Raw genomic sequence first — 12,768 nt, forward strand, 5'->3', positions numbered from 1 at the left:
CGACCACTGCAGTGATGTTAAGGGAGCTTTCTCATTGGTCTTGTTGCAACTACGGACACTGTATTATCCTTGATACCACATCCGACGTAGACTTCTATACGGATGTTTCCAAACTAAACGAACAGGTGGGCTTTGGGCTTTACTCTAAAGATCAAGAACTGGTCATACCGAAGAGGTTACGCGACCACTACAGTGTGTATCAAGCGGAAATTCTTCTCAGTCAGTCAGGCAGCTATTAAATCACTGGAGAACGCATTTCTGAACACAAAAAGTGCCCTCGATTGTCAAAGATCTCTCAACGAGATAGTTGAACAGTTCAAAATTCACCTGTTCTGGGGGCCGGGCCACAGAGATATCCCAGGGAATTGAAAAACGGATGAGCTTGCGAGACTAGTAATTACCCTACACATTCCAGGGATACTGGAATCTGCGGGTATGCCTCTAGCGACATGTAAGCTAAGTTTTCAGGACCAGGCCCGCAGAACAACGAATGATAGATGATCACAATGAGGGGGCAGTGAGCATTCCAAAACTATGTGGCCTCATCTAGACTTGAAGAGGTTTACTGCTTTACTATCATTGGCCAGAACAGATGTCTCAGTCATTATGTCTGTCATGACAGGTCACTGTCTAATCGGAAAAGATGCTTATAGACTGAAGGTTGCCAGCAAGCTGTGAGGACATCGAAGGAGAAGAGACTATAGAACGCCTTCTGTTTGTGTGTCCCGCACTAGCAGTCAGAAGGAGTTCCACTTTAGGTTTTCGTTTCTTTGAGAACCTGTATGATTTAGCGCATGTGAACATTCGCAAGTTACTGGGCTTTTTTAAACCGATCTGGATGGTTGAACGGTAGGAACTAGAAGGCATCTTCCTTCCTCTGTTCGTGTGGTATCACAATGGACGAAAACATCTAAGTGAGTCTGATGACAGACTGCCACTTAAACCTTAACTAACCTAAGCACTTTGGCACACGAAGATCTTGGCTGTTTGCGCAACTGTTATATCAGGTTATGTTCCGATTTGCGCCATACTCAGCACGGTTATTGGATGACATACCAAAACACTACGCGCAAAATTTCAGTCAAAACGGATGAGATTTGCGCCCTCTTGAGGCTCAAGAAGTCAAGACCCAAGATCGGTTTATATGGCAGCTATATCACAACATGGACCGATTTATCCCATTTACAATTCCAACCGACCTACAGTAATAAAAAGTATTCGTGTAAAAGTTCAAGCAGCTAGCTTTACTCCTTCAAAAGTTAGCGTGCTTTCGACAGGCAGACTGGCGGACGGACGGGCGGACTTGGCTAGATCGACTTAAAATGACATGACGATCAAGAATATATATACCTGATGGGTTCTCAGACGCATATTTTGAGGTGTTATAAGCAAAATGACGAAATTACTGTACCCTCATCCTATGGTGGAGGGTATAAAAAGATGCTGAAACAATACAGTGATTGATGTTACCAAGAAGTGCAGAGGTATTAACTGCAAAATTTTTCGGATTGTGAAGTCAAGAGTATTGTTTTGGTGTCCTTGGACGCACGCAATATGGACCCCAAGCCTTAGTGCTCAGCGAAAAGTTGAATGTATTGGCCTTGGAAGTCATATAACTCGAATGGGAAAGCCAGGAGGAGTTGTGGACATTGCAATACCCAGTGACAACAATTTCACTGCTCTGAAAAATTCACCAAAATATTCGTAGTGCAATCAGAAAGGGAGTCAAACCCGCTCATGAAAACCTCCTTTTCCGAGTTTGGACTTGTAGTATGTATGTTTAACCCCAAGATCCGCATGTAGTCGTCTTTGGAACACAGGACCTATATCCGGTTATAAACCGATACAAATCATAATTGACATTGTTGCTGCAAGTCAAAACTGGAAGCTTCATTCGAATTGTCATCCAAATCGGATGACAATTGCGCCCTCTATAGGCTAAAGAAGTCAAGATCCAATGATCGTTGTGGCCCATTTACAATTCCAACCGTCCTTCACTTATACTAAGTCTTTGCTCAAAAATTTCAAGCACCTACCTTTACTGCACCGAAAGTAGCGTGACAGACAAACAGACGGATGGACAGGCTGACGGACCTGGCTAAATCAACTAACAAAGACAAGACGATCAAAAACATATGTTCTTTGTTCGGTCTCAGATCAATATTTCGATGTGATACAGACGGAATGACGATGTTAGCATACCCCCATCCTTTGGTGGAGGTTGTAACAAAAAGGTACCATTTCAAATTGTTCATAGTTCTCAATATCAGTTTTCTCATCACTGTTCTAAAGAAACATAAACAACCACAATACCTAACGGCTTATGTCCCTCTCTCTCTCTCTCTTTTACTCTGCTATTAGTTATTTCTAAAATATTGTACCTGGAGGTATTTAAGTGAGTTTCTTTGCATGGCGTTAGAGCACCACAAGTTTAATTCAGTTTAAAAGAAATCACAACGGCATTAAAATTGCTATCGGAATAATTGAGCGAGTACCCATAGATCAGTTATAATCGAAAAAAATTCGGCTGGCAGTTTAATACAATGGCGGTTGTTTGGCTTTTCTTATCCATAGCGGTGGGCCTTGGTCTATTCAATGCGTAAGAATTTCTCCTATTGGAAAACCAAAGGTATAGCATATGAGGAACCCCATCCATTTTTGGGCAGCATGGAAGGCTTGAACAACACTCGCAGTTTTGCTGATATCATGCAGCAGTACTATGATAAATTTCGTGGCACTGGACCATTTGCCGGTTTCTATTTTGGCTATAAGCCAGCAGCGTTTATTTTGGAGCCAGCTGTAATGAAAGACATACTCATCAAGGAATTCAATAATTTCACCGATCGCGGCTTCTTTCACAATGAAAAGGATGATCCTTTGTCGGGCCAATTGTTTTTGGTCGATGGCCATAAGTGGCGACGCATGCGCAATAAACTTTCGCCCACTTTTACCTCGGGCAAGATGAGGTTCATGTTTCCCATCATCACCCAAATAGGCGAGGAATTTATTGAGGTTATGGATCAAATGGCCAAAGATAATCCTGAAATAGAAATAAAGGATATATTGGCACGATTTACCACAGATGTCATAGGCTCATGCGCCTTTGGCATTGATTGTGGTAGCTTGAAAAATCCCCATGCCGAATTTCGGGAATTCGGTAGACGTAGTCTCAGAGAACAGAGACATGGCAATTTGGTGAATGCCTTTATACACAGTTTTCCCAAACTGGCAGCCAAAATGCATTTTAAGCTGTTTCCCCAAGAGATCATTGATTTCTTTTTGCGCATTGTCAAGGAAACAGTGGAGTATCGGGAGCAGAACAATGTGAGGCGCAATGATTTCATGGACATGTTAATCGATTTGAAGAACAAGAAGCTGGTAAAGTCAGAAGATGATTTGACAAATTTAACCATGGAAGAGATAACCGCACAGGCCTTTGTGTTCTTCAATGCAGGCTTTGATACCTCATCGACCACCATGAGTTTTGCTCTCTATGAGTTGGCTCGCAACCAGGATGTACAGGAGAAGGCTCGCCAAGAAGTTTTGGAGATGTACAAGAAGAACGATCATAAATTTGGCTATGAGAGTATGAAGGAGATGCCGTACTTGGATCAAATAATATCAGGTGAGAAGGAAGGGAAAACAAGACTTAAAATAAACTTGAAAATATGATCCCTCATTTTTAATATTTACAAAAAATAAATTATCCCTTATTTTTATTGCTCCCGTATCTTCATTATTTACAGAAACTTTGCGTATGTATACCGTGGCCCCTATGCTTAATCGCCAAGCCATAGGTGATTACCAGGTGCCTGGTAATCCCAAATATGTCATCAAGAAAGGCATGCCGGTATTGATACCCATTTCGGCCATACACCTTGATGAACGCTACTATCCGAATCCCCATAAATTTGATCCTGAAAACTTTTCCCACGACAAAGTGACACAACGTGATCCCGTATTGTATATGCCCTTTGGCGATGGTCCCCGCAATTGTATTGGCATGCGTTTTGGTAAAATGCAAACGAAGATAGGCTTGACCATACTATTGAAGAATTTCCGATTTTCCGCATGCTCCAAAACACAAATCCCCATGGAATTTGACAAGAAACAAATGCTAATAACCCCAGCGAAGGGTATAGTATTGAAGGTTACTAAAATTTAAAATCTTTTCTTTCAAGAATAACAATTTGTGTTTATAACAAGTAAAAGCGTGCTAAGTTCGGCCGGGCCGAATCTTATATACCCTCCACCATGGATCGCATTTGTCAAGTTCTTTTCCCGGCATCTCTTCTTAGGCAAAAAAGTATATAAGAAAAGAGTTACTCTGCTATTAAAACGATATCAAGATATGGTCCGGTTCGGACCACAATTAAATTATATGTTGGAGGCCTGTGTAAAATTTCAGCCAATTCGTTTAAGAATTGCGTCCATTGGGGCTCACGAAGTAAAATAGAGAGAACGATTTATATGGGATCTGTATCGGGCTATAGACCGATTCAGACCATAATAAACACGTTTGTTGATGGTCATGAGAGGATCCATCGTACAAAATTTCAGGCATATCGGATAATAATTGCGACCTCTAGGGGTCAAGAAGTCAAGATCCCAGATCGGTTTATATGGCAGCTATATCAGGTTATGAACCGATTTGAACCTTATTTGACCCAGTTGTTGAAAGTAAAAATAAAATACGTCATGCAAAATTTCAGCCAAATCGGATAGGAATTGCGCCCTCTAGAAGCTCAAGAAATCAAATCCCCAGATCTGTTTATATGACAGCTATATCAGTTTATGAACCGATTTGAACCATACTTGGCACAGTTTTTGGATATCATAACGAAATACTTCGTGCAAAAATTCATTCAAATCGGATAAGAATTGTGCCCTCTAGAGGGTCAAGAAGTCAAGACCCAAGATCGGTTTATATGGTAGCTATATCAGGTTATGGACCGATTTGAACCATACTTGGCACAGTTTTTGGGTATCATAACAAAACACGTCGTGCAAAATTCCATTTCAATCGGATAAGAATTGCGCACTCTAGAGGCTCAAGAAGTCAAGACCCAAGATCGGTTTATATGGTAGCTATATCAGGTTATGGATCGATTTGAACCGTAGTTGGCACTGTTGTTGGATATAATAAGAAAACACGTCGTCCAAATTTTCATTCCAATCGGATAAGAATTGCGCACTCTAGAGGCTCAAGAAGTCAAGACCCAAGATGGGTTTATATGGCAGCTATATCAGGTTATGGACCGATTTGAACCATACTTGGCACAGTTGTTGGATATCATAACAGAACACGTTGTGCAAAATTTCATTCTAATCGGATAAGAATTGCGCACTCTAGAGGCTCAAGAAGTCAAGACCCAAGATCGGTTTATATGGCAGCTATATCAGGTTATGGACCGATTTAAACCATACTTAGCACAGTTGTTGGATATCATAGCAAAACACGTCATGCAAAATATCATTCCAATTGGATAAGGATTGCGCACTCTACAGGCTCAAGAAGTCAAGACCCAAGATCGGTTTATATGGCAGCTATATCAAAACATGGACCGATATGGTCCATTTACAATACCAACCGACCTACACTAATAAGAAGTATTTGTGCAAAATTTCAAGCGGCTAGCTTTACTCCTTCGGAAGTTAGCGTGCTTTCGACAGACAGACGGACGGACGGACGGACGGACGAACGGACGGTCGGACGGACAGACGGACGGACATGGCTAGATCGACATAAAATGTCACGACGATCAAGAATATATATACTTTATGGGGTCTCAGACGAATATTTCGAGTAGTTACAAACAGAATGACGAAATTAGTATACCCCCCATCTTATGGTGGAGGGTATAAAAAAACATGTGTCTAATCATTAATTTATTTTATTTATTAACTTTTTTTGGCAATAAATTTGATGTAGAAAAAGAAATGTGGAGGATTATTTTTTCAATTAACTGGGACGAATTTCTTAAATAACTTTTCAACTTTTAATGTTTAAACCTCAGGAGAAAGGGTAAGATATAGAGAAAGAGGAAGGATAAAAAGAAGGGGTACTTCGAAAAATGCCAGAAGCAGGTTTTGATGTGGCCAGAGGATTCAATGTGGTAGGGAGTTTCAGATTTCTAAATACTAGTTGAGAATATTTGAAAAGAAATTCAGAGAGTCCTAAAAAGTAGGCCTCTGCAGCGTAAAGGCTAGGATATCCGCTTATGACACCCAACGCCTGAATTCTAATCCTGGCGAGAACATTAGAAAACAACTTTCTGCGATGGTTATCCTCTCCTAATGCTGGCGACATCTTTGAAGCACTATGCCATGTAAAAAACTTCTCCCCAAACAGGTGTCGCACTGCTGCACGCCGTTCGGATTCGGCTAAAGAAAGGAGGTCCCTTATCATTGAGCTTAAACTTGAATCGGACAGCACTCAATGATATGTGAGAAGTTTGCCCCTGATCCTTAATGGAATATTCGTGGGCAATCTACTTTTAGCCCGATACACTTTTTCCATCGATTTCAATAGTTTCGGCACCCTGTTTGTAGTTAGAAATGTCTAGCATCGCAAAATAGCCTATGGCGCAGTGTACGGTTATGACCGCTGTCAATGTACTTAGCAACCTCTTATCGAACGTCAGAAACTCCTTCGTCCTTCTCTGGTCGAAGACAGGCCAGAGCGCCTTAGCCGTCCGGCATCCTTACGCTGAGTTCCAGCGTCTGGATCTGTTCCCCGAACTTCTGCCAGTTGGTCTTTTTCGGGTTTCTGTATGGTATCCTCCTCTCCATCTTTTGCTCCACCTGAAAATATATCCTATAGTGATCCAAAAAAGGGGAACTGGGTGGGGACTTTCTCCGAGTCGCTGTTTGTCACAAGCGTTTTACCTATCTTTACCAGATCCGGTTCCGGTAAAGCGATAGCTAGCGCAGAAAAATGATTCTGATATTCTCGCACAGATTTGAACCCAGTTGTTCGTCATAGGCAGACATACTAACCTCATCGCCATGTTGGCCTCCAGATTAAGATGGAGTGTACCGCCTGACTTACCCGTCGAATTTGGAATATCTGGAAGGCTTTACCAAATATAATTGTTCTTTAGATATAATTATGAGATAAAATTAAATACATTCGTTTTTTAACTATGAAATCTATATTTTCGTAACTTTTAAATAGATACCCCTATCGGTACTTATCAAAAATGATTTCTTGCATAAGGTCAAAGGTTTTTGGGTCTCAGCACAAGTAGAAAATTTGAAATGTTTCAAAAGTAATGCCAAGCCCACCATTGTCTGCATTTTTCCAAAACGTAGGCCAATGCAATTCCGAGGACCTTCGCCAAAAGGTAGATATAAAATAGAATCCCTGTTGGCCACCTTATCAGCTGAAAAGTGATCGGGATTGAAAACCAAGGGATTGGGGTAGTAGCGCTCATCACGATGCAAAGCTCCTGCAGGAATTAAGACCGGCATGCCCTTTTTTATAACATAGCGGGGATTTCCAGGCACCACATAGTCTTCCAAGGCCAGTCGATTGATAACGGGCAGAACGGTGTAAAGGCGTAGGGTTTCTAAAGGTTATGTCTCATACTTAAATAGACTGTCTACAGTTACCAAAATTGTACTCCCTTACCCAGTATTATCTGTTGCAAATATTGCATTTCCTTCATACACTCATAGCTAAATTCTTGATTATGTTTCGCCAGCTTTTCCAATACCTCTTGCCTTCCTTTATCCTGCACCTCTTGATTTTGAGCCAACTCGTAAAGTGCAAACCCCAAGGTTGTGGATGAAGTTTCAAAACCAGCATTGAAAAAAACCAAAGCCTGGGCAGCTATTTCCTCCAGTGTCAAATTGGTCAGCTCATCACCATGTTCGGATTTTATGAGTTTCTTATTCTTCAGATCGATCAACATATCCATAAAATCATTGCGCCGTATCTGATTTTGCTCACGATACTCCACAGTTTCACGCACTATGCGCATAAAGAATTCCGCCACATCTTCGGGTATCATTTTCATGTGTAACTTGCGGGCCAAATCAGCGAAGCTATTCATCAAGGCGGTAATGAAGCGATTATGTCGTTGGTTTAAAACTGCCTTGCGGCCCATAGTGCGAAACTCCGCATTGGGATCCTTAAGACTGCTGCAGTCAATGCCAAAGGCGCATGTTCCTATAACATCGGTGGTGAAGCGCGCCATAAGATCCTTGACCTCGATAACACCCATAGCGGCTGTTTGCTCTAGCATCTGTTCCAAAACCTCAATGAGTTCTTGGCCCACTCTCACCACGGTGGGATACATAAACTTCATTTTGCCCGATGTAAAGGTGGGCGAGAGTTTGTTGCGCATATTCCTCCATTTAAGGCCATCCAAGAAAAACAATTGTCCCGACAATGGGTCATCCTTCTCGTTGTGATACAAACCGCGATCACTAAATTTAGTAAAATCCTTCACCAGTATTTGCTTTATAAGTTCGGGGTCTAGAGCAAACACGCCAGGCTTGGAAAACCAATAGAAACCAGCAAATGGTCCAGAGCCTTTGAACTGCTCATAATACTGCTCCCATATTTCGGCAAAACTTCGTTTGCTTTGCATTCCCCATAAATTGCCGAATAAAAAATGGGGTTCTTCACAAGCAACACCCTGCGTTTGCCAGTAGGAGTGTCGCTTACGCAGAGTAAAAATGGCATAAGCGATGAGGCCATAGACAATGGTTAGTAAAATAATGCTCAACGTCATATTTGTTGGTGGCGTAAAACAGCGGCACAGCGTCGCCAGTACTACCGGTCACAGTAAAATTCTTAACAAGACTAAAGCTCACAACAAAATTTGGCATGAATAAGAGTCGAAAATTTTAAATGCTTTAGAAATGAAAACAAAAAAAAAAAAAAAACCGGTGAAGCAGAACAAAACGGAAAACAAAAAAAAAAAAAAAAAACTCATTTACCAATCACTGATCTGTTTAAAATTGAGATTACACCGACTTACCATGCCGCTACATCCATACGTATGAGGTTAAGTGGGAGCTATAATAGTCATGCTCTTCGGTATACAATCATCAGGGTATCTCCCAACTCGCTTTGAATTGCATTATCGGTCTAGAAATGGCCGATTTTAAAGCGGTAAACATCGAGTACTGAGAACAGTCAGCCAAGGAGTCAGTACCCGTGCAGACGTAGTGAGCAGAATGCCTTACTGCCTGAAACATATCTGGCGCCCATTCGTCGGCTAGTGCCAAGTGTGAACAGAGTGCTCCCATTATAGCTGGAAAACTATCGATAATCGCTACATTCGATATTATCGATATATCTAATAATAATTATCGATAGTATCGATACTATCGTTTATTTCAAAATTGCAAATTTTGCCCATGAACATTCCACTAAGGAAAAGGGGCAAACTTCTCCCACATCAATGAGTGCAGTCCAGGATTCGAACCCAGGTGTTCCGCTTCATAGGCGGTGGCCTCCCATCGTTTATTTCCCATCACCTATATATCAAACGAAAATGAGAAGTAAAAATCAGGTAATCGTTTTATCTAGAAGCAATATCAATACACAGACCGAAAAAACCAATTTAATAAAGTTGGGTGGAAGTCATTGTTCAAAATGTTATCCCAATCGTATGGAAATTGCGCCCTCTATAGGCGGATTATATCTTATGGCACATATTCAGTGTTCGATCTCTTATTTTTGTTAAATTTTGCAAAAATGTAACATAGGCGATGATATCGATAGGAAAAATATCAATCGATATTTAGATAAAAAAATAAAATATCGATAGTATCGATATCGATATTTTGCAGGCTCTAGCTCCCTTGCCTTTTAGCTTCACGATCGCTAATGAACTGTGTCGTATATTGATGTGTGCCTTCTTGCATCTCATTCGCTCTCGCGACCGAGCCTCATGGTGTATCAACGAAGTGACTTCTTGCCTCCTCGTGCCGGCCTCGCAAGTAATCTGAAAAATGCCGTATGTAGCCACCGCGACCGAAACCCCGCTTTATATTAAGGGAGTGTCTGTCCCGTCTCCTCGTGTCGTCACCCAGTAAACCCAAACAGTGCCGTGTACTGCAGCCAAAAACAACGTTTTTATACCCACCACCATAGGATGGGGGTATACTAATCTAGCCCTTCCGTTTGTGACACCTCGAAATATTCGACCATTGATCGTCTCGACGCTCTGAGTCCGTCTGTCGAAATCTCGATAGCGGTCGAACGCGCGAAGTTAGCCGCTTGAAATTTTGCACAGACACCTAATATTGATGTAGGTCGTTGAGGATTGCAAATGGGCCATATCGGTTCAGATTGATATATAGCTCCCAAATAAACCGATCTCCCGATTTGACTTCTTGAACCCATACAAGTCTAAATTTTTATCCGATTTGGTTGAAATTTTGCAACTAGTGGATTGTTATGACTTCCAACAACTGTGCCAAGTACGGTCCAAATCGGTCTATAACCTGATATAGCTCCCATATAAACAGAATCTGGCATACAAATTCATGTCGAAGTATAGGGGGTCACACGACCCCCCCCCAAAAAAACGCCCAAAATGGGCACATGCCAATCACGGATACATGGGACTCGGTTTGTTTATTCTGTATAGACTGATAAACGGCAGAACCGATTTTCTCGAAATTTTCGCAGGTTGGTTTGAAAGGAAACATAGGTTATATTGGGTTGCCCAAAAAGTAATTGCGGATTTTTTAAAAGAAAGTAAATGCATTTTTAATAAAACTTGGAATGAACTTTAATCAAATATACTTTTTTACACTTTTTTTCTAAAGCATGCTAAAAGTAACAGCTGATAACTGACAGAAGAATGAATGCAATTACAGAGTTACAAGCTGTGAAAAAATTTGTCAACGCCGACTATATGAAAAATCCGCAATTACTTTTTGGACAACCCATTATAATTGTTTCGTTATCAGAAGGGGGACGGACCCTCCCCTTATGCCAAAAACACAACCCAAAATCAAAAGTGGATCGATCGGGGCAATATAGGTATCACTAAAAAGGTATTGGAGAGTAGAATACGAATATGGTATCAAAATTTGAGTCTAAGTACCCATCGGGCCGCTCCGACCCCAAAACTCCCCCAAACAGACATTTTGGATGTTTATTTGAATATGGGGCTCATATGAAAGGTATTCGGGAGTAAATATCGAATCTGGCATACAAAATCAGATAGAAGTATAAGGGGTCACGCCATCCCTCAAAAACGCCATTATGACTATATGATACTTGGCTGAACCGATTTTTTTAAAATTTTCATAGACTGTGTACGTTTGGCTGGAAGGAAACATAGGCTTTATAATTTTTAGATATCGGGTGGAGGCGGACGCTCCCCCTTACGCAAAAACGCCATCCATATCCGAAAATGGTCCGATGGGCACAATAATGGTATCAAATGAAAGGTATTGGAGAGCAGAAAACGAATATGGTATTAAAATTTGGGTGCAAGTACCAAGGGCCCCCCTCCAACCCCAAAACTCCTCTAAACAAATATATTCGAAGTTCATGTCACTATGGGACTCAATTGAAAAATATTAGGTAGTAGATAACAAATATGGCATAAAACATTAGGCCCAAGTAATAAGAGGTCGCCAACCCCCAAATACCCCCCAATTGGTCATATTAGCCGACCATTGATATATGGAAGTCAGATTACGAATATGACATTAAAATTTGCGTTCAAGTCTAGGTGGCTTTATTTGACTCATTATGACAATATGGGACTGTAATGCAAGGAACTTGAGAGTAGGAAACGAATTTAATATCCAAATTTGGAGCCAAGTGTTTTTTGGTTCGCCCTAAAGCACCCCTTAAACTGAACTTCATTTCCGTTGGGAATAACGGTACATATTTATCGTACACGGCAATATGGGATTCATATTAAAGGGATTTGGAAGTGCAGCACGAATTTGATATCTATATTTGAGTCGAAATGTCTGAAGTGCCATACTTTTCCCAGTGAGAACATTACCCTAGCAAGAACCTTACCACCAGGAACCGAAAAGTGGCAAATTCTCACACATTAGGGAGTGCTTTCCGATTCAAGTTTTAACTCAATGATGATAAGGGAACTTTTTTTATAGCCGAGTTCGAACGGCGTCTCGCAGTGCTACACCTCTTTGGGGGAAAATATGCAGGGCATTGTACCTCGCAAATGTCGCCAGCATTAAGAGGGGATAAACACCTTCCGTTTCTGCGTCCACCGTCATAGGCTACAATGACATGAATTCGATATCCGGATTCGGGGCGAAGTGTCCCCACCCTAAAAGGATATAAGAGAGTTAAAGAAGGCGCAGCGGTGCGGGCCCTGTTCAGCTAGTAACTCCTATGTAAACCAATCTCTCGATATGATTTCATTAGCCCTTGCCGATTTGGCTGATATTTTGCATGCCTTGTTCTGTTGAGACTTCCAACAACTGTGTCAAGTACAATTTAAATCGGCCCATAATCTGATATAGCTCCCATATAAACCGATCTACCGATTTGACTTCTTGAGCCACTGGAAGCTGCAATTTTTGTCCAATTTGGGTCTAAAGTTGCATGTAGTGCTTTGTGATGACTTCCAACAACTGTGCCAAGGTTGGCCCAAATCGGTCTATAACCTGATATAGCTCCCTTATAAACCGATCTCCCGATTTAACTAGTTGAGCCCTTACAAGCCGCAATTTTTGTCCGATTTGGTTGAAATTTTGCACGTGGTGTTCTGTGATGACTTCCAACAATTGAGCTATGTACGGCCCGAATCGGTC

At 41.3% G+C, this 12,768-nt stretch overlaps 2 protein-coding genes across 2 annotated transcripts; one reads left to right on the forward strand and one right to left on the reverse strand.

Annotated features, from left to right (window-relative positions):
• Positions 1-2,412: 2,412 nt before the first annotated feature.
• LOC106090406 (probable cytochrome P450 6a21) lies at positions 2,413-4,454 on the forward strand. Its single transcript, XM_013256570.2, has 2 exons — positions 2,413-3,625; positions 3,747-4,454. The coding sequence occupies exons 1-2, from the start codon at positions 2,596-2,598 to the stop codon at positions 4,163-4,165; spliced, it is 1,449 nt and encodes a 482-aa protein (XP_013112024.2). The 5' UTR covers positions 2,413-2,595; the 3' UTR covers positions 4,166-4,454.
• Positions 4,455-7,131: 2,677 nt separating this feature from the next.
• Positions 7,132-8,882, reverse strand: LOC106090403 (cytochrome P450 6a9). The gene is made up of 2 exons (XM_013256569.2): positions 7,634-8,882; positions 7,132-7,571 (listed from the first exon to the last, which is right to left on the reverse strand). Exons 1-2 carry the CDS (start codon positions 8,739-8,741, stop codon positions 7,153-7,155), a joined length of 1,527 nt encoding a protein of 508 aa, XP_013112023.2. The 5' UTR covers positions 8,742-8,882; the 3' UTR covers positions 7,132-7,152.
• Between the last annotated feature and the right edge of the window lie 3,886 nt (positions 8,883-12,768).

This window comes from Stomoxys calcitrans, chromosome 5, assembly GCF_963082655.1.
Source record: "Stomoxys calcitrans chromosome 5, idStoCalc2.1, whole genome shotgun sequence".
NCBI classification, from domain to species: Eukaryota; Metazoa; Arthropoda; class Insecta; order Diptera; family Muscidae; genus Stomoxys; species Stomoxys calcitrans.